General features: G+C 44.1%; 1 protein-coding gene across 4 annotated transcripts in view; it reads left to right on the top strand.

The window, feature by feature from the left end:
• RORA (RAR related orphan receptor A) overlaps positions 1-21,805 on the top strand; it is a 380,217-nt gene that overhangs the window by 39,323 nt on the left and 319,089 nt on the right. The window contains exon 1 of one of the 4 annotated variants that reach the window (XM_023558307.2): positions 4,384-4,685. The exons of the other annotated variants lie outside the window; for them this stretch is intronic. Coding sequence (XP_023414075.1) covers positions 4,615-4,685 — 71 coding nt within the window. The 5' untranslated portion in view covers positions 4,384-4,614. Of the gene's footprint in view, positions 1-4,383; positions 4,686-21,805 lie in introns of those variants that run through there. 4 annotated transcript variants of the gene reach the window in all.

The following is a 21,805-nucleotide window of genomic DNA, read 5'->3' on the forward strand; positions in this document are numbered from 1 at the left end:
TATAGTGGTTTGAGTGGATATGTATCAACGCTGAACTCTTAAAGAAATTCCAGTTCCCATCAGCAGCCCATGCTTGGGTCCTATAAGTGCCCCAGGATCCTTTGGTAGTGTTTCAGGCTAGCAGCCGTTAAGGAGAAACTGCTTACAAGGTGTGATTGAAAAGACACTGAGAAGGTTCTCTTACCTCAAGCTAATTCTTCGTTGGTCTGTCTCTGACTGAAATGTCACTATGGGGGATGTATTCTTTTGGTTTACCACCATGCCTCTTGCTAACCACTGATGCCCACGAAAAATGTCTTTGCTATTATGAAGCATTGACACCTTAGGATAAATTAGTTAATTGGATAATTTATAAAATAGTTTGCTGAAAGCAGGTTTTTAAGAGAAAGAGGGAGAGAGTCTGAGTACCAGCAGAAACTCACGGAGGCCTTGGGTAATGGGTGCTGGGGGAAGAAGGGGGACAAGGAGCCTTGTTGGAATGAAGGTCTCTGCCTTCTCACGAGAAAACATAGATTACCTGTTAGCTCTCTCCAGATGACTCAAAGTTCCCATCATGAACATTATAATCAGACTACACTGTGATATTGTGATGTGTTTAGGTCTTTAGAAAAATTGAGCAATAGGTTGATACCAGGCCCTTTGTTAGCTCATTACATAAATTATCTCATTTTCACAACAACCCTGTAAGGTAGATATGCCTATTCCCACTTCATAGTAGGGATACATCCCTCCTTTATACAGGGAAGGGTCCCTGTCCCTGGGTGGTGCAAATGGTTGGTGGTTCAGACCCAACCAGTGGCGTCAAGAAAGACCTGGCGATCTTCTTCCTTAGAGATTACAGTCAAGAAAAACCCCGTGAAGCAGTTCTACTCTGTAACACACGGGGTTTCCATGAGTCAGACTCAACTCCACAACAACATTTTTTTGTTTTGTTTTGTTTTTTAATAGAAAGAAATTAGGGGCCAGAGACGGGAAGTAACTTGTCCAACATTGTACAGCTAATAAACGGCAAATCTGGCTTTCAAACTTGGTTCTGACTGACTCCTAAGCCTGCGTTGCCTCCACTCTACCTTGCCACCTGTTAGGGTGGGTCTGGTTTGCTGGTATTTTAGAGGGCTCCAGGCTATTGCATAGTTTTTGGTTTTTCTGCTGGCTTTTAATCCTTTTTAGACCTTCCTGCTCTGTTGGCCAGTTACCACTTGTTCCAGTTCAGGGTACCTTGCCTAGGGCAATCTTTCTCCCCCTTCTTATGAGCAGCGTGTAGGGTTAGTAACCAGATAACTAAGCCTGCTGTTTCTAGTCATAAAACAAAAGCTCACTGCAGTTGAGTAGAATAACCCCAAGGACTTCTCCAGGTTTAATACTTGATCCTAGAGGCATATCTTGAGCAGTTTTTTTTTTTTTTTTACTTCTTTACCCATTCTTTGCTATTTTCTAAATAGACAAAATTCTTGATTGAAGTCTGGATGGATAAAGAGATAAGTATTACATTTTATTGGTGAAATATTCCAAATATATTTAGATTTATTTTTAATAGGGAACACTATAGATTTCATATGTGTGTGTGTATGTGAGTCAGAATTGACTCAGCTACTGGTTTTTGTTTGTTTTTAATACACAGAGAAAATGAAGGGGCTCGTGAATTCAATAAACTTTTTTTTTTTTTCTTTCAGATTTTCCTAATTGGCTTAGTGGCTGTTGCCAGGTGAACACTTTTGAAATATGTGTGTCTTGATGCCAGAATGCTTAACTGATCAAACTAGGTACCGTCCTGGGTTGGACTGGGACTGGGTACCTAGCACAGCTGTAGGCTAGTAGTAACGATAATGTTTTAGGTATCTGGTTGGTTTTAAAGCCTTCAGTGCACCACACTGAAGGGTCAACTTTTAGAAAAATCATTTTTTTAGGCAAATCTCTTTACCTGTCTGGGGTCTCAGTGACCTCCTGGAGAATGAGGACCTGGCTGGACCTGGCGATTGTTTGGGGTCCATCCAGAGCTGGGGTTCCCCTGCTTCCTCTCATCACCCACGCCCTGGCCTTAGGACAAACGGGAGTGTGTCTGAATGACTCTGAGTGGCTTTGCTGTGCTAGGAAGGAGTTAACATGTCCTGTGCAGAGTATGAGAAGTCTTACATAACTCATTCAGTCTCCTCTCATGGGTGTTTTTCTGTAAACTCTGCCAAAACTAATTTCATGGCTTTAAAACAATTCACGGTACCAAAAGAATATGTAATGAGCTGCCATGGGATATAATTGTTTCCCGTCTGTAAGGAAAAGACCTGTAGCTCCTTGCAACTTATTAGGAATAATTTCTCAATTAAGCCAACAACCCAGGCCCTTGGCACAGCACTCACGGCAACCCAGAGATGGCGTTGGAAGGTTCTCCATCTACTGGAGCTTCAGAACTCTTGCTTTCTCCCACCTCCCTCCATCGGACCCCTCTCCATATATGCCCAGTTTTCCTTAGAAAGAGTTTGTTCCCCCACACACTGGAAAGGTTTTCAGAGGTGGAGAGCTTGTGCAGGCCAAATTGCTGCAATAGCCCAGCCTGATCCACTGAGTCCTCGTCATATCTCCAAGCTGGGAATCAAGCCCTTGCATTTGGAGAAGTCAGAAGGGTCACCTCCAAGAGAGCAGTGCACGAGGGAAAGGTCAGGGGCTCCCCACCTTCTTGAGCTTCTGTCATCTCATAGAGTCCCTTCCAGCTTAAGGAGTCTGTGCCTCCTGCCTCAGCTGGAATCAGATTAGGGCAGAACCAGTATTCTGCCTGGCTTGCTCCCACTCCAGGCTTTTTCCACTGTCACAAACCACAGGTTCACTTCTCGCTTCCTGTTTGGGGGATGCAGAGGTTAGAAAAATACTGTGATTATAATGGTAACATTTGTAGAAGCTTTATTGATTTTGATACCCACAGTAATTCTCAGAAGAAGGCCAGGCATCAGGTAGTACTATCCCCATTTTAAAGCTGAAGAAACAAGGTATAAAGCCATTTAGGTAATTTCTCAGAGCTATTTCCACTGTATTGCTTTGCCCTTGTAGACTGTTTCGTGATGGTACAGTGCCTCGGAGTCTACAGGGCACCTTCACGGGCAGTAGGGCTGGAGGAGAGGGGCAGGATGGGGCCTAAGTGAGGGGGTTGGCATACATAGGGAAGGGCCATAGATAAGGTCTCCTCTGATAGTTTGAGGATGGTAAATAAACCTGTTGATTCTGGCCAGTCACTGTGGAGGGAGAGGAGGGAGGAAGCTGTTTGAAGTTGCGATCTTCAGAATTAGTGGCTGCTCCAGATCCTTCCATCATCATTGCACCATAGGATTAGATGCTACTGTGCCGCCATTTTGTCACACTGTGCCCCATACAAATTAGGTCAAAGGACTGGTTCCTTACCTCAGGGAGCTTCCAGTGTAAGCAGTTGTCTAGTTTTTAACTCCAAAATTACTCTCCTGGGGTTTGGTCCCCTTTTTCAAGACAGGTTGTAGGAAGAAGAGTGTGGAAGCAATTATTTATCTCAAGCAACCCATCTAGAGGATGTGGTTGCTGCTGCTGTTGCTGCTGTTGTTGTTGTTTTGTGGTGATCACAGGAGTGAAGTTGAAGAGTTGCACCAGTCTGCAGAAGCCCATGTTAAACATTGGCTTAATGATGCCATTTTGAATTCTCTCTATATCTGTCCCCACCGGCAGCCACAGAATTCAGGTTGGCTGTTTAGAGGCAAGGACTCTTTGTCCTGATCTCCCGAGCTGGAATACATCTAGTGGGTAGTGTTTTGGGATAGCTGATACCCCCTCAAGGATAACCAAAAACCAAACTTGTTGCCATGGAGTCAATTTCAACTCATGGTGACCCATCTGTTACAGAACTGCTCCATAGGGTTTTGTTGGCTGTAATCTCTATGAGAGTAGATCACCGTGATGCCCCTGGGTGGGTTCAAACCACCAACTTTTAGGTTAGCAGTCGAGCGCAAACCACTTGTGCCACCCAGGGAGGTATGCATGCCAAAATCGTGATAGATGATAAATGCCAAGACCTAAAGATGACAGTGTTTTCTTGAGACTTTTATGTGGTTGGCAGGAGTTGGGAGGAGTGTCACATTTTAGACACTAAGGCCCAGGATTTGTTTTTAGTCAGACCCCTCTGAGAACAATGGGGTCTCACCATCTCCTGTTTCTCACATTTACTTGGCTGAAGGGCTGAATGTGTAAAGGAGGCAGGACTCCAGGCCTAGGCTGCTTTGGAATAGCAGATTCAAGGATATGGGCAGGTGGGCCCAACCCCTCTCGAACAGTAAACAGGGGAGGAAACCAGGTGCTTTTGCTCTAATTAAATGAGGACTCCGCAGTGTCAGAATAGAGGTGCTGTAACTCAACAACTGGTAGCCACAGGCTTAGAAGGTTCAGTTATCATTTGGAAAGTAGATTGAATTTTGCTGTCTGATACCCACGGGCAGCTCGCAGGGACATTGGTGACTCAGTTGCCTTTGACGTCAGTGAAGGTTTGGATGTCTGAAACCAAACTTTGGCTTATTGATTATGGACCCACAATTTTCCCATAAGGCTTTGTTGTTGTTTTCACCCCAAAGGGCAGCATAAAGCAGGCAGAATGGTCTTGATGTGGAAATGTTCAAATCTATCGAAGAGCCATTCAAAAACACAAGTGATGTGTGTACTGCGTTACGTGCTGCAAACTGGTAAGTTGAAGCAAATTTAAAAAAGGCAGATTTAACCTGGGACGTGTGTGTAGGAGGGAGAAAAGATTTATCAAGAATGTTGTGAAATAAGCAGAAAATTATTCAGCATTTCTCTGTTCTATTCATTAAAGCAGTGGTGGTAAGCTTTGAAATGTGCTGTTTTCGTCAGACCTTTATTTCATTTATGTCAGTACTTGTAAATAATTATATTAATGTGACATTTTAAGTAGACCTGTTTTCAAACATGTTATTCACAGTGACTTATTTTCTGGGGGAGAAAAGAAAGAATTGGATTCACAGTGACTTATTTTCTGGGGGAGAAAAGAAAGAATTGAACACACCGCACTCGGCAGAATTATAAAGCTGCTGCCAATGAAGGGACTGAATTTTTCTATGTTTTCTCTGCTACCTCAGAGGTAGCTGGGACCCAGGTCCTCAAAGAGCCTGTTCTAGAGTCCATTGTCAAGGCTCAAGACCTTCTCAGTGCTGACTTAATCCACCCAGGTCACAGAGGCACTGAGGCAGGAAGAAAAGGCCGCACAGCACAAATGTCACAGAGCGTCACAGTGCAGGAAGGCCAAGCCAGGGGCAGCCATGCAGAATTTGGTGACCAGTAAGCCTTAGAGTCTAACCTGGCTTACATCCATCTCTTTGGCAAGTAACCAGAAAGTTCTGAAGTTCCACAAATTCTCCCCCTAGTGAAACGTGGGCACACTAGATATTTAACTAACTGTTCCCAGTCCTTGGGGGCCTCGGGACTTCCTCAGTCTCTGCCTCTCACACAGGCAGGACTTGTGCAGTGAACTTTCACACCTGGCTAAACACATTCTGATGTGGTTTAATGTCGTTCTTTGGTGCTTAAGATGACTAAGAAACTGGCCCCCAGCATCAATATATTGCAGACATGAAAGGCAATCCAACAACTGGGATAATAAGACCTCCTTATCTCTATCTGTGTAGGGCTTTGCAAAGCACATGTATTGTGGCCTACCTCGTTTAATTACTGCAGAAATTGGGAATATGTATTTTTGGTTATTTTGAATTGTGAGGTACAAAAGTGTTTTAAGGGTCTAAGGAAGCTTCTAGGGCTCATTAGTTCTTGAGTGAATTTTATAAGTTTGTCTGATCTTCAAGGATGGGACTCAGTTGCCTTAACCATATGCTGAAATTAAGAAAGAGTAATAGTAAAGCTTAAGTGAAAAATATTACTAACATACTGTTCCAATTTAGTCATAGAATCACAGTATGTTTGGGCCAAAAGGAACTTTAGAGGTTGTTTAATCCATCTTTTCATTTTATAAATGAAAAAACAAAATCACAGTTAAGTAAACTTCTTGCCTAAGGTCACACACCTCCTTTTTTGAAAGGTGAAGGTGGGGGAAAGAGACAAAATTTATAGGATTTATAGGATCTGTGACAAAGAGGCCATGTGTTATTTAATCTAGGGTAAAATATCACGTGAGATGAATTTCCTATGCACTGGAAAAAATAACTGTTTACATCTTTAAAAACACATTTCAAGTGATCTTCATCCCCTCTTTTAGATCTGACTTACCTCCTGGCATCATTTCCGTTTGGACTGAAGAACTTCCTTTAGCTTTTTTTTTTTTAGTGCAAGTCTTCTGGTAATGAATTCTCTGTTTCAGTTTACCTGAAAGCGACTGTTTTTCACCTTTATTGCTAAGTATAGAATTCTTGGTTGACAATTTTTTTTTATTTGTATACTTTAAAGGTGTCATTCCACTGTCTTCTGGCCTTTGTTGTTTTTGGAGAGAAATCTGCTGTCATTTAGATTGTTGTTTCACTTGTTCGTAATATGTTGTTTTCTCTGGCTGATTTCAAGATTTTCTCCTCATCTTTGGATTTCAGAAAATTGATGGTTGTGTCTAGGTATGGTTTTCTTTGTATTTATCCTGCTTGGGGTATGTTGAGCTTCTTAGATCTATAAGTTGATGTCTTTTACCACATTTTCAACATTTTATGCTATTCAGATGTACCTTCTGCTCCATTCTCTCTCGCCTATCCTTCTGGGATTTCCATTCAATATGTGTTAGTCTGTTTGATGTTGTCCCACAGGTCTCTGAGACTCTCTCTGTTCACTTTTCTTCAATCTTTTTTTCTCTGTGTTCTTAAGATTGGGTACTTTATATTGATCCATCTTGAGGTCCACTAACTCTTTCCTCCACTATCTCCAATCTACTATGAAGCCCATACACTGATTTTTTTTTTTTTTTTCATTTTAGTCATTCTGATTTTCAACTCTAGGGTTTCCATTTGTTGTTGTTCTTTTCATATTTTTATTTTTATGAGAATCTATATCTATTCTATATATATATATATATATATATATATACACCCACTACTTTTATTGCCATAATTAGGTCCCAAAGACCATGTCATTATGCCAAAATCTGCATTATGCAAAAATGGAGGATGACCACATCAGCTCACAAAATGGAGGATGATCACATCATTACATAACTACCAAATTATATTATTACATAACTGCCAAATTACATCATGTCATAACAGCCAAATTATATCATTACATAACTGCTAAACCACTGCAAATCATGGCCCAGCCAAGTTGACAAATAACCTAAACCATCACAGCCAGCATTACCTTCACCTCATACTCTCAGCATTTGTTACTGCCAGACATACATTGTTAATGTACAAAATAGTCAGATGGTAGATTTTTCATTATTGTTGTAAATGTAAAATGTGAGATAATGAGATAGTCAATAAGTGAGGAGTGTGTATGTGTATAGAGAGAGAGCGAGAAAACAGATGTAGATTCCATATACATAAACCAAAAATCCAAACCCATTGCCATCAAGTCGATTCCAACTCATAGTGACCCTACAGGACAGAGTAGAACTGCCCTATAGGGTTTCCAAGGAACGCCTGGTGGATTTAAACTGCAGACCTTTTGGCTAATAGCTGTAGCTCGTAATCACTATGCCACCAGGGTTTCCCGTTATATGTATAATAATATATATATTAGTTGTTATTTGCCATTGAGTTGATTCCAACTCATAGCAATCCTATGTGACAGAGTAGAACAGAACTGCCCCATAAGGTTTCCTAGACTACAGTGTTTACAGGAGCAGATCACCACGTCTTTTCCCCTGCACACCTGCAAGTGGGTACACACCACCGACTTTTCCATTAGTAGGCAAACACTTAGCCGTTTTGCCACCAAGGCTCCATATATATATGATATATGTATGTATGTATGTCCTTCAACTCCTTGAACATATTTATAGTAAAAAAATAAAAAGTTGTTGTTGAGTCAATTCCATCTCATGATGACCCATATGTGTCAAACAGAATTGTGCTCCATAGAGTTTTCAGTGGCTGATTTTTCAGAAGCAGATTACCAGGCCTCTCTTTTTTGTTTGGCATCCAAATGCATCAACCATTTAAACCACCCAGGGGTTCCCATATTTATAGCAGCTTCTTCAAAGTTCTTGTCTGCTGAGTTTTTGAAGTTGGTTTCTATTGACTTTTTTTTTTTTCCCTTGAGTATTGGTTACATTGTACTCTTTCTTTACATGTCTAGTGACTTTTGGTTTGGTAATGGACATTACAAATGATTATTGCAGAGAGTCTAGATTCTGTTATATTCCTCTGAAGAGAATTTTTGCTTTAGCGGCCGGTTAACTTGGACTCAAACTCCAGGTGGTGTCTTCCCTGTGGTCCTCGGCAGCTAAAATCTCTGCTGTATTCTTCCAGCTTCTGCTTTTGCAGTAGACCCCTTGAGGTCTCTATCATACATGTGTAGTTTAGCAGTCAGCTAGGAATTTGGGCAGATTTTATACATGCATTCTGTGGCTCACACCCTCTGTGTTCCTCTCTCTTCCAGAATCTCTCCCCTAACTTTCTTGTCCTTTGTCATTCCTGAAATTCAAGCTATCCGGAGTCAAAAGCATACTGGGAGTGACCCCGTGTTAAATCCACAAATTTATACATCTCACCAGGAAAAGGCCCTATTTTTCAAGTGGGGACTCCCTTGCAGTTTCTTTTACTTTTAGTTATATTTCACTGACTTCAGGTATTTTTTTTTTTTTAATTATTTTGTGCAGATATTTTAATTGTATCTGCAACAGAATTAGCCTGACCAAATTACCATTACCAGAAGTCAGGGCTCTTTACATTTATATTCAGACTTTCAAAACACTTTGGATCTGTATCACAGCTCTGTGAGACAGGCAAGACTAATGTTATTAAGCCCATATTACAATTGAGAAAACAGACTTAGAGAGGTTAAGTGACTCGCCTAAGTTCACATATGTTTTTAGTGACCAAACCAAACCTAAGACCCAGAGCCCGTGACTTCTAGCTTGGGCTCTATTCCATAATCTGTGTTATTATATACATTTGATTCTAAATGAACCAGACTTTCCCCATGTCAAAGCTTCTATTACATTATTTTCCCTCTAAATGACATAAAACAAATAAACGAAAGGTAGTTCTGATTATGTGAAGCTTTCTCGTCCGAAGGAAGGACTCGGGGCTTCCTAGAGTCATGCATATCTCCGAGAAGAGAGATCATGCCATGGCTGGTGTGGAAAGGAAAATACCTGTGATAAGTCTGGAACAGACTGACACCTGCAAGCCCCAACACGTATCATTGTGAAATTGAAGCCAGTCCAGAAGTTTCTTTTTGGGGAGCCATATACAGCCACGACAAGAGTGGTTTATGTTGCATATCCGTCCAGCTACCTGTTGAAATTCTTACTATGCTAGAGGTGAAAACTCAACCTGTGTTGACCCCTGTGGTCAAGGAAGGTGTTTTGTCCATTTCTCTCATTGGGGATGGAGAGGCGGAGCCTGAGTACAAAGTGTCTGCAGGCTGAGATTCACAGGAAGACAAGAATTGTTCTCAAACTGGGGAATTACATAGATATTTCAAAGTTAGTCCACAGCCTTCTCCTCTCTTCTTCCTTAGGCTGTGATGCCATATCATGTTAAGGTCACATTCCTGCTTCTTGAAACAAGTGTGGTTCTCCACTAGCCCTCCATCCCCCATGCACACACCTGCTCGCTTTCAGCAGCAGCGTTTGTATTTGAGTTGGGACGTCTCAAAGTGTGGTCTTAGAAAACCTGCCACAAGATCATGCGTGGGCATGCATGTGGAAAATGAAGATTCTCGACCCCCACCCCCCAAATTGTAAGAAATCAACATCTCTTTTGGGTTAAGGAATTGAAGTGAGTAAGTTGAAGTGAATCAGGTGATCTGGGTGCTCACTAAAGTATAAGAACCACTGATCTGGGTGAAATGATGAATACTCAGAGCGGTCTAAAGAGCATTTCCTTCACTTGGGGCATATCTTCTCTGTTCTTGGGTCGTAGGACTTTAGAGGGAGAAACATGATTTTTGAAACCAATTTTGGCTGCACTGCTTTTCAGCAGTATCATCTGGGCTGCTGTGATGCTTAGAGGAAACCACTCACATGAAAGGTTTTGCCTATCATAAACTGTGTACCCAAAAGTAGTTTGTTTGGTTTTTTTCCTTTATTCATTCAATCCATGCTATTTACATTTATCAAATGCTTGTTACAAGCAAGGAACTGTGCTCAAGAGGCCAGAAGTAGATTCACCTTGCAGTTACTAAAGCTTAAATGTCAAGACCCCTCATTTGCTTAGACCTCTTCCAAAGCCCTGGGAGAAGCCATAGCAGTGTGTTCTCATTGTCATATGTTTTTGTAATATTTGAAAAGTTTTTTTTTTAATTGTTTTCTTTCTTAAGGAGAGTCCCTCAAACAGTATAAACTTCAGCCACCCAAAGCCTGATTCTCCCCTCACAAAGACCTTACAACCAGTAGGGGAAAGAGATGTAGACATAGATAATTAAGATACAATGCAGTAGGTGCAATGTAGACCCTATGCCAGGCATCCTGGGAACACATTTGAGGGGAAGGAAAGTGGTCAGGGAAGATTTCCTAGAAGAAGTGGTACTTAAGCTGGGTCTTAAGTAATGAGAGAGATTTGCCCATGAAATAGTGGAAGGAAGGTTGTTATAGAGAAATAGCATGAACAAAGTTACGAACAAAGTGGATAGATTGTGATGCATGTGTGTGTGAGTGTGTGTGTGTGTGCACGTGCATGGATGTGGTAATTAAAGCACTTTGCAGTTGGAGGGCATTTTCCTTTATGTTGAGGGATACCCCCATGGCACAATGGTGAGAAGATTCCATTTCCAGGCAACTATGTGGACTGTGGGTCTGTGTGTGTTCCTGGAGACCGCCTCATCCCCAGGTTCCTGGGCCCCAGCTTTCCGCTCTACCTGACCTATCAGTGACTATACCGGTAATTGTTCTTTAAAGAAAAATAACCCTTTTACTCCTCATCTCTATTCCCAGATCCCTCCAACCCTTCTTTCCTGTCAGCCTTGCAAATCAATATTTCATTTTGAAGAGCCTTGTTTGATGCCAGTTCTGCTTATTTGCTCTGCAGCCACTGTGGGTAATGCTTTGTGGGTCTGTCAGTATGTAAATTAAACCAAGCATAGATAGCTTTGTGTTGCTTAATGTTCAGCTGATAAAAATTAATGTGGTGTGAAATGAGCGTTTTATCTGACTGCAGATACAGTGAGGGAGTTAATTAGACAGGCAGAGGGAAAATGTTATTAAGCAGGACAGGCTTCCTCATGGACGAGGACTGACACTCAGACAGCGGGTTTGTTTGGGCAGCGGGTGTGGCCGGGGTGCCCGGGCTGAGACAGGCTGAGAGCGACAAGGCAGGGAGGGTGCCCTCTTTGGGCAATTAGCCCCACAGTGCTGATGACTGCATGGATCCTGCCTGGGGAGGATGGGAGGGAGGCACAGGCCAAGCCAGGCCAGGCACGTCCAGCTCGCTGCAAAGTGCACACGTCAGCATTTGCTGGCAGGCTGAGGCGGCTTCGCCTTGGTGCGGCACCAAGGCCATTGGTAGAGAAAGAAGTTTCGTTCTTAAGAAGGAAGAGCTAGATGATGCGCCAAGCCACCACCTCACCCTGAAGTCAACCCAGGGGAGCTGGGAACCCCCAGTCGCTGACTTGAATGTTATAAAAGAGCTACTGTGATCTTGGCTCTCCTGGCCTTTGTACACACTGTTCCTTCCGGCAAGAAAGTGTTTCCCCCTCCCCCCTAGCCATGAACGTAGCACCTGGTATTACAGTCCCCTGCCTCCGCCACTAGACCGCGAGCTCCTGGAGGTCAGAGGTGTGTCTCACTCATCATGGTGACTGCAGTGCTGAGTACCGTGCGGACACAAAGGTACAGCATAAATGTCATCGAATGAGTGAATGCCACATGGTGTTCCGTCTGCCCAGAAGTCTCCTCCTGCCCTTGTGCCAGGCCCCGTGTCCTGGTATACTCTGGAGCAACCTTCCCACCTCAGCTCAAATGTCACATTCTCACCAGAGCTCCTCTGTCTCCCCATCAAGATCAGTTCCCCGTGGTAGATACTCTTGAGACACCTTGTACTTTGCCTTTGGAGCACTTTCCAAATTTATCATTAACTATTGATGTGAGCTCCTGAGTAGGGACTAGGCTGTCTTGCTTACCTTTACATCGCCCGCGACTCCCACAGGGCCCAAGGATTCCTGGTGGTGCAATTGTTCAGTGCTCAGCTGCTGTCCGAAAGGTCAGTGGTTCAAACCTACCAGCCACTCCATGGAAGAAAGGTATGGCAGTCTGCTCCCATAAAGATTTACTGCCTAGGAAACCCTATGGGACAGTTCTACTCTGTCACATGGGGTCACTATGAGTTGGAATCGACTCAATGGCACCTGACAACATAGCAACACAACTTTTAGGACAAAGAAGAAGGGGACTTGCACACCTGCTCTAATCCTGTGACCACTGCGCCTGTCCCTCAGCCAAGCCAGAGTCCACGAGCTCCCAAACTTTGCAGCAGTTGCTTGAGCAGGTTTAGGGCCTTCCATTTTTATAGCCCCTGTGTGGTTACCCAGCATTTCTCCCGAGCCCCCCTTTTAGATCTCAGTTGATGAACCTGCACCTGCCTTTGTGGCGTTATAGGATTTGCTCTGTATTCCTTTATTAACCTCTCTACTCCTCATTTGTAAAATAGGAAGACATTGCATTGTTTAGTGCTGTGTGCCAAGCACCACTGGTGAGCTTCCACTCACATTCCACCCATGATTCCTGAGTTGCCCCATCCTGAGAAAGGCCCTGGTTCTTGCTGTGTGGTCATTCAGTACTCTCCACACCTCCTCTCATAAGGCTGCTGAATGGTTATCGTGCCTGTAGACTTCAAGAAGGCTTTACCTGAACTCATGTAGCCACCACTGAGTGAGGCTGCAGCCAGTTAGGTGAGCAGCGGGTAGGCAGGAGCCTTATGTTTGTTGGCCAATCCCAAGTGTGACAGGGCCCAAATCATCACAGAAACAACAGAACTCAGGGTGGATGGACAGTTGCTTGACCAGAGAATCTGCTTGTTTGCCCCTTCCCCTGGTCTTGTTCTCTGCCCATTACAAAGCCTGGCTCAGCATCTCTATCTCAAAGTGGCCGTCCAACCCAGGTGACCCTGGTTACAGGAGGACGAACTTCCCCAACTTGCTAGACTAGCCCCCTTCTCTGTCTGTTCTCCTACCACTGCATTCTACCCCAGCGTGGCCTTGATCTGCTCCTGCTGTACAGGCTGCATCCCACCAAGTGGGTTGCTTCCATTGTGTTTTTCTGGTAAGGTGCAGGTGGATTCATCTATGACAAGACTCCTTATAGAGGTGGTTACCTGTAGGTAAAAAGTAATATTGATATTTATACTTTTCAAGGTACTTCTACTTCTGTTATGTGGTTTTAGCCTTAGACTACTCACTAAGGTAAGTGGGGCACGCTGATGTTATTACCATTTAACAAATAAGGAAATGGAGGAACAGAAGGGTCTAGTGGGTTGTCCAAGGTACAGCGTGCCACCTGGAACACACCTGGCTTCACTGATGCACTGTATGGCACCAACTCTCAATCATAGTAACGTTGCTTATGTGTGAAAAATGACATCTCTAGCCAACAAAACTCCTAGGATCCTAAAACTATGACTTTTAACTTGTTCCATAGGACGCCTTGCAAAGACAAGTCATTAAAAAGAGATTTAGATGAGGTTAGTTGTCAGGGATTCATTCACTCCATTCATTTACCCATAAACCGTTGCTGCGGAGTTGATTCTGACTCATAGCAGCCCTATAGGACAGAGTATTACTGCCCCATAGAGCTTCCAAGGAGCGCCTGGTGGATTTGTACGGCTCTTTTGTTTAGCAGCCGTAGCGCTTAACCACTATGCCGCCACGGTTTCCCCGTTCATTTAGTACTTCACAAATATTTACTGAGTACCTGCCATACTGGGGATAAGGACAGGGAACAAACACAAACACCATCCCTATTCTGCAGAGCTTACAGTGTGAGGGGGAGACAGTTCATCAAACCATCACCAAATGAACATAAAATAAAAATAGCAACAAGTGTGATGAAGGATTTGCCTTTTGAGAACACGTAATAGGGGTTTGCCCTCCAAATGGGGGAACAAATTGCTTCCTAAGAAGGGATGATCAGAAACAGGAACAGGACTGAAGCAGACAAAGAGAATGTCATGTGCGAAGGCTCTGTGGAGAGATGAAGAATAATGTGTGAGGAACTGGGTGAAGACCTCTGTGGCTGGAGCTCAGAAACTCTAGAAGAGCAGTGTGAGATAGCTGGAGAGGTAAACAGGATCCGAGGAGACCCTACTTAAGCTTCCTAGGCTGCAGCATAGCATCTGATGTTTCTCTTTGCCCTGTGCAGTAAATTTGCAAATGAATTTATTCAAAAGAATACCGAGGAATTGTCCTGGCAGTTACAGCTCTCTCTTTACCTCTTCACAGGTCACAGGTCACTTACTTGCTGTTAAAACTCAAATCTCTTCTCCATTTACCTATTCACTTATTTAAAAATTTTATCCGTGGAAGGGAGAGACCAAAAAGTTCCCCTTGCTTGTTTGCACCAGTAACTTCAGCAAGAAAGCACACAAGTTTCAAACCCACGTGAGTCTCCCCGCCAGAGTCTCCAAGAGACCCTCTGAGAGGTGGATCAGATCTGCTGGGAAGATCTTACTGATGTTTACTTCTCAAATGCATGAAACCAGACACTGAAACTGTTCGTTAAAAATTCCTGTGTTCAAGCAGACAAAGAAAAAATCATCTCAGAAGCTCTGTAATGAATGTACAAGTGGGTACAGGCTATCTTGTCAAAGACGATAATCATGAGTAAACGCAAACGAATGCTGTTTGTATTTGATTTTGCCTTTAATTGAAGCACGGCTGACAGCTGCCTCTGGCCCGCCAGCTCCCTGGGTTGGAGGACCTGGCCTTTTGCTTTGTGATCCTCTCTGGCTGGGGCTGGGGTAGGGACAACTTGCAGGATCGAGGGAATTAAATGAAATCAACACACATGCAGGCGCTTTCACCTGACCCGCTCCCCAGTGGCTCGACTAGGCAGGAAGTATTTTTCCCGAAAGGCAACTGGAGCTGGAGAGGCTAAGTCACAAGTAACCTGCTCACATGTCAAGGCAGGTAATCGACAGAACCAGGATTTGTGTCAGGTCTCCTGACCAGGTTGAAATCTTTCTCCTCAAGATTTCTCTACAGCTGTTGTTCACATCTCACCATGTTGTACATCCTGCTGCGGAGTGCAGTTTAGCGACGATGTCGTACTCAGTGCTTGTTTAGTCACAGAAAACAGAGGTGAATACAGCTGTGGTTCCTGGCCAAAGCTGCCCTCCGTCCAGCAGGGAAGACAGACAAATAGAGCAATGGAAGCAACACTCTGTAATGGCACACAGCACATTTTGAAGAGCAAACAGGGCCAGAACTTTTTGCCAGACTGTTTGGTGTGGCCCAATTGGAATATCCAGAATCCCCTTCTTCCAGTTGAACTAGATCTAAGATTTATGTGTTTAGTGAACACGTATGATCTCACCAATATTTTGGGGGGCAACATAGGGTGCTTATATTTTAATTTATAAAGGAAGAACACAAACAAAAATAACCCTCATCTATTTTCACCATCTCTTCCCAAAGGATGGACATTTAACACCAAAAAAAGTAGGAAAGACATTATCTTAGAGTAAGGAATAAATCCTTATTTTGAACACATTTGTTGTTGTTGTGTGTTGCCATTGAGTTAATTCCAACTCCATATGTGACCCCATATGTGCTGGGTAGAACTACTCCATAGGATTTTCAAGGCTGTGACCTTTTGAAAGCAAATTGCCAGGCCTGTCTTTCGAGGCGCCTCTGGGTGGATTTGAACCACCAACCTTTCAGCTCATAGTCAAGTGCTTAACCATTTGCCCCACAAAGGTACGTACTGGATATGTTTCGCTTTATGAAAAACCGGTATGTTCCTACCATCACCACTAGTTGCCATCAACTCAACTCCAACTCATGGCGACCCCATGCGTGTCAGAGTAGAATTACGCTCCATAGGGTTTTCAAATGGCTGATTTTTCAGAAGTAGATTGCCAAGCCTTTTTTCCAAGGTGCCTCTGGATAGACTTAAACCTCTAACCGTTTGGTTAGCGGCCAAACGTGTTAACTGTTTTCACCTCCCAGGGACTCCTCTGCGAGCCTGTTCTCCACAATTGGACACAAGCTTGGGGAAACCATGCCATGGCCCTGCACACACTGTTTCCCTACAGGCTAAGGAAGCTGCTGGGAACCCTGGTGGTGTAGTGGTTAAGTGCTACGGCTGCTAACCAAAGGGCTGGCAGTTCAGATCCGCCAGGCGCTCCTTGGAAACTCTATGGGGCAGTTCTACTCTGTCCTATAGGGTCACTATGAGTCAGAATCAACTTGACAGCACTGGGTACCAGTACTGAGTAAGGAAGCTGCTAGTGTGTAAAGAAAGGATGGCTCCTCTTAGCTTGATCAGAAATCGCTGGGTTAAACCATTTGTGGAACTAGTTTATTATCATAGGTAGAGATCTGTTCCTCTGCTGGTCTTTTGAAGATGATCCCACACACACACCTGAGTTTCCTAAATTTAGGGATAGAATACAGACATGCTATCGATCTGGAGGGTTCTGAAATCATGGCACATAGTGTTTTCTCAGGTCCCCCGTAGTGGCTTTTCTAGGACCTGAATTGACATTAGCTAATGTGGCTGGTGTAGGAAGAACAGGGCCCCATTTTAGCACTTCTAAAAGTCATCCCATTTGGAAAAATGGAAGAAGTTCTCTGACAAAGGTGAGACACAAAGGCCAAAATTCTGACCAGAATGGGAGTGAAGGATGCACCCATGTCCAGCGTGGTCTTGATTACCCTCTGCATTTCATTCTCTTCGTTTGCCAAATCTCTAATGAAAGCCCCCTTGCACAGACAATGTGTACAGGAAATAATTGCCAGGTGGGATTCTCCATAATATTCTTCATGTCTTTAATATTTTTAAAAAGTTCAAGTAAAAATTTAGCCAAAATCCTGCCATCCTAGCGATACTAGAAAACAAACCCATTCCTGCCTAGTGATATTAGATTTAAAATTTTCCTGGGTGTCTTTTGTAGGTTAACGGTTGTGTAATAATCCATTGTCAATACACCATAATTTGTTCACAACCAAACCAAATCTGCTGTCAATTCCAACTCATAGCAACCCTCTAGGACAGAATAGAACTGCCCCGTGGATTTCTAAGGAGTGGCAGGTGGATTCGAACAGCCAACCTTTCGGTTAACAGCCAAGCTCTTAACCACTGCTCTACCAGGGCTCCATGACTTGTTAAACCATCCTGGATTACTGACCATTAGGTTCTTTGTGGAACTGTGTCTGTGTGTGTGTGAGAGAGAGAGAGAGAGAGAGATTAGATTTGATTATTAGATACAGTGCTAGAGTTTGTATAGCTTTTTGCTTCTGTCAGATTATTTATTTAGTTTAAGCTCCCAGGAGAAGGATTACTGGGTCAGACCAAGCACATCTTTAGGATTCTTGTTATGAATTACCATATTTCTTTCAAAAAGAATTATGCTGATTTAATTTGATGCCTATATTGAGTCTATCAGGTTGACTGCAACCTGACCAATGTTAAAAAAAAAAAAATGTTAGGTACTGTTTATTAAAAGATGAAAATGCTACCTCGTCAAAGTTGCTTTAACCTGCATTTTTTTGTTATTAGCGGGGATGAACATTTTCCTACGTGTTCACTTATCTAGCACTATCTATTAAAATGTTTTAGGGCCACATGGGGGGCTGTGAGTGGGAATCTTTCCTCACTTGTCATAGCTAGAGGGGCAGATGACAGCTGTGGACGAGCCTACATGAATACAACGTGAATTGGTTTCTGTGATATGGGGCAACTGGATTGCATGTGATGGCCTTTCCAATTAAAATAAACAAAAAACCAAATAGATGGTTGTAACTCTTGTGGCCAAAATACAGAGCCTGGAGGGACACCCATTTGTTTATTCTGTGGTCCTTACTGGAAGGTTTCAGGGGGCTTCTGGGAATCCTTGGACCCTCAGGCCTTTCAGCCTTTCCAGTTGTCCACATTAAGACTTTAAAAAGGAGAGTAGTTGGAAAACTTAAGATAAGGAGCACTTCCCTAGCTATAATTGTACATTAATTTCCACATGCTCTTAATCATCAGATTCATTTGAATCCTTAAAACATAACCCCCCCACAAAAAAAAAATCCTTTGCTGTCAAGTTGATTCTGACTCCTAGGGACCCTAGAGGACAAAGTAGAACTGCCCCCTAGGGTTTCCACTGAGCAGCTGGTGGATTAGAACTGCTGACCTTTTGATGAGCAGCCGAGCTCCTAAACACTGCGCCACCAGGGCTCCAGGACAGCTGTAAACAGGGAATACTTGCAGACGAAATAAACTCCCTGCCTGAAAGAGTCTGAACCCTGTCCCTTCTGCCCCACCCCCACCCCACCCCCCGCTGACCAGCCTCAAAGGCGCGCGATTCTGAGAGCGCAGAAGAATATCATCCGGGCACCGAGCGAAACAAACGTCTCCAAACTCTCAGGCCTCTGGAAGATTGCAAAGTCTGTTTTCTTAACATTACACTAATAATCCTTTTCCTGCTGCTCCCCACCAAGAAGGCGCTGAGCCCAGTGTTATATAACTGTGACTTGATCCCCTAGCCAAGTTACCAGGAGCCCAGCGCTCAGCTTACTGAACTGTGGCAAAGCGAGCGCGTTCTCCCTCCCAGCACTTGGCAGTGGAGGAGCAGTTAGAGGATAAATAGATGACTGTGACTTACAGATCAGCTGCACTTAACTCAGAGGGGGCCAAGGCCGCTCCCTGCAGCTGAAGCCTCGGTAAACCCGTGGAGTCCTGCCCCGGGAACCCAAATAATCGCCAAATTGAGCCCCTGCACGAGGGCACCAGGCTAGTTTTGTGTTCTTTTCCCCTCAAGGGAGTGGCCTCAAAGGTGCTGCTGACAGTATTGCTGCCCGGCCGCTTGTGTGTGCAAATTCAAGTGGAGGGGACTCCTCCACACCCGTTTCGAAACTTGCAAGGACCTAGACGCTGAGTTTGCTCTCACCGGTCGCTGTGGTGACCTAAGGCGGGAACAGGATGTGCTCCCCTTTTCCCACTGCACCCCAACACAGCCAGGCAAGCAGAGCACCCCCCTGCCTGAGCCCCTGTGCACCTTCTATGCACTTAAGAAGCAGAATAAAATAGGGGTACAAATTTGACCTGCTGCATCAGAAACACCCAGCCTTTCTCCTTACAGGTTTTATGGCCGTGGACAAGTGACTTCAGCCTCTAAGTCTCAGGTTCACCATCTGGAAAATGGGGATAGTAATAAAACCCACCTCATCAGGTTGTTGTGAGGATTAAATGAAGTATGGAACAGAAAGTGTGTGGAGGATTGTGTGACCCATGGTAAGAGGCAAATCAAAACCAGCTTTTATCATAGAACTTTTCTTTTTTCTTACCCCCTCCCTTGCTGGACTGGGCGACTGGAGTGCAGGGACAGTATTGGGTTCGGCCAGTGCTGCTAGGGTCAAGCACGGTTCCCAACACACCAGTGTTGTTGAGTCCATCCCAACTCATGGCAGCCGCATGTGCGCAGAGTAGAACTGCTCCAAGGGATTTTCATGGCTGTGACCTTCCAGAAACAGATTGCTAGGCCTTTCTTCCAAGGTGCCTCTGGGTGGGTTCTAACCACAAGCCTTTCAGCTAGTAGTCGAGTGCTTAACTGTTTGCATCACCCAGGGTCTCCAAATTAGACATTAGAAGTTTCCAGAAGTTCTGTTAAGCAGCTGGGTTGAGATCCACTAGGCTAAATTTTTCTACTGCCAGCACGACAGTAGAGAAAGAAAATTTTCTCCCTTTATTTTTTCTTTAAATTCACATATTCATTCAGATAAAATTCCTCACCACCTCCCCCTACCACCACAGACCTCCCTACCTCACAGACACATGCTTTTTGTGAAATGTGAGTGTGAAAACCCCTAAGTGCTTTGGAAAACATGTTCCAAATGTTTTTGATGAGGGAAGGCTGAAATCTGAGTGCCACCACCCCTTGGGCTGAGACAAACCTCTTGGGTGGATATGACCATAAGGGTAATTCCTCCCCAGCTCAGTTGATTATGGTAGGTTGTTTTAGAAAATAGAATATCAGTGCTTATCAGTTTAAGGCAATTCCTTGGGAAAACGCAGAACCATTGCAAGGTCATCAGAAGCTCTGTTGCTAGGACTGTCATGGGAAAAACCTTGTCTAGTTTCACAGAAAGTGACCACTACCTTGGTGTTTGTAAAAGACGTATGGGTTACTAACATCCACCCACAGGTTTATACAGCGGAAGGTTGTAAAATTTGTTGGCCTGTTGGTCTGTCTGCCTGTCTATCTAATGTATCTATCTAATCTCTTTAACTCTCTATCCATCTAATCTATCTAGCTATCTATCTGTCTGTCCACCTAGTGATGATTCAGTGGTAGAATTCTCCCTTCCATGAGGGAGAACTGGGTTTGATTCTGAACCAAAGCACCTCGTCCACAGCCACCACCCATCTGTCAGCGGACACTTGTGTGCTGCTGATGCTGAACATGTTTCAGAGGAGCTTCTAAACTAAGATGAACTAGGAAGAAAGGCCTGGCTGCTGACTTCAAAAATCAGCCAGTGAAAACCCTACGAATCACAATGGCCATCTGAAACCAGTCATGGGGACGGCACAGAACCAGGCAGCTTCCATTGTGCATGGGGTCACCATGAGTCAGGGCCGACTCACCGGCAGCTAACAACAACTGCATTTATTTATTTGTGCCAAACAGCATCCCCCTTATCTAGTCCTGCCCACCTGGCTTGCATCTTCCCTGCTGGCAGGGGGTACAGCCTGGGTTGAAGACATGGCCCATGGCAGGGCTAAACGAGTAACACCCAAGCTTGTGGTTTGGGGAGTCTTCTTAGAAGGACATGTGTTTGCCAGGCTTGAGCATTTACATGGCCTGCTCTGGGCCTTTGATCTGAGCTCTTAGTTGTGTTGATGGAAGGCAATCTCTGGCCAGAAAACAGACTCAGAGGGATCGTAGCCAGGCTGAGCAGGAAGGACCTGTTCTGAACCTCCAGAGCACAGTGAGGCTCAGGTTCCTGATGCCGGGACAGGGTTTTCATCAGTTTCTGGGGACAAGAAAAGTGGAATGAACCATTACCGGGCACGGGAACCCAAACTGCCCGTCCCTTCAGTGAAGGAAGCCTGTGTGTGCTTGGAACGAGTTGTTTATTCTCCCCACCTAGATTTTCTCATCTATAAAATGGGGTTAATTCATACCTCACATAGTGTTGTGAGGGGGATTGATTATTAATGTTTACAATCTGCTTTGAACTTGAAAAGGCTTCCCTAGAAGTTGTTATTAAGCCTCTATCATTTTTATTTTGAGTCCTGGGGTGTGCCTGAACCTGAAACTCAAAGGAAACCTCACAGTTTGTTACACCCCAGAAGAAGATAAAATGTAATGAGATTAAGGCAGACTCCCTGAAGATGGCCACCTTGAACGAGTAGGCAGTGTGTTCTGCATAAGGCTCGAAAGGGATCCTAAAGCAGAAGGACAAGCAAAGTAGCCATCTCCCACCTGAAGAAGCAGGAAGCCGTTCTTTGAATTGAGATGGGGTAAGGGTGGGAGGATCCTGTCCTTTG

Source organism: Loxodonta africana, chromosome 13, assembly GCF_030014295.1.
Source record: "Loxodonta africana isolate mLoxAfr1 chromosome 13, mLoxAfr1.hap2, whole genome shotgun sequence".
NCBI lineage: Eukaryota > Metazoa > Chordata > Mammalia > Proboscidea > Elephantidae > Loxodonta > Loxodonta africana.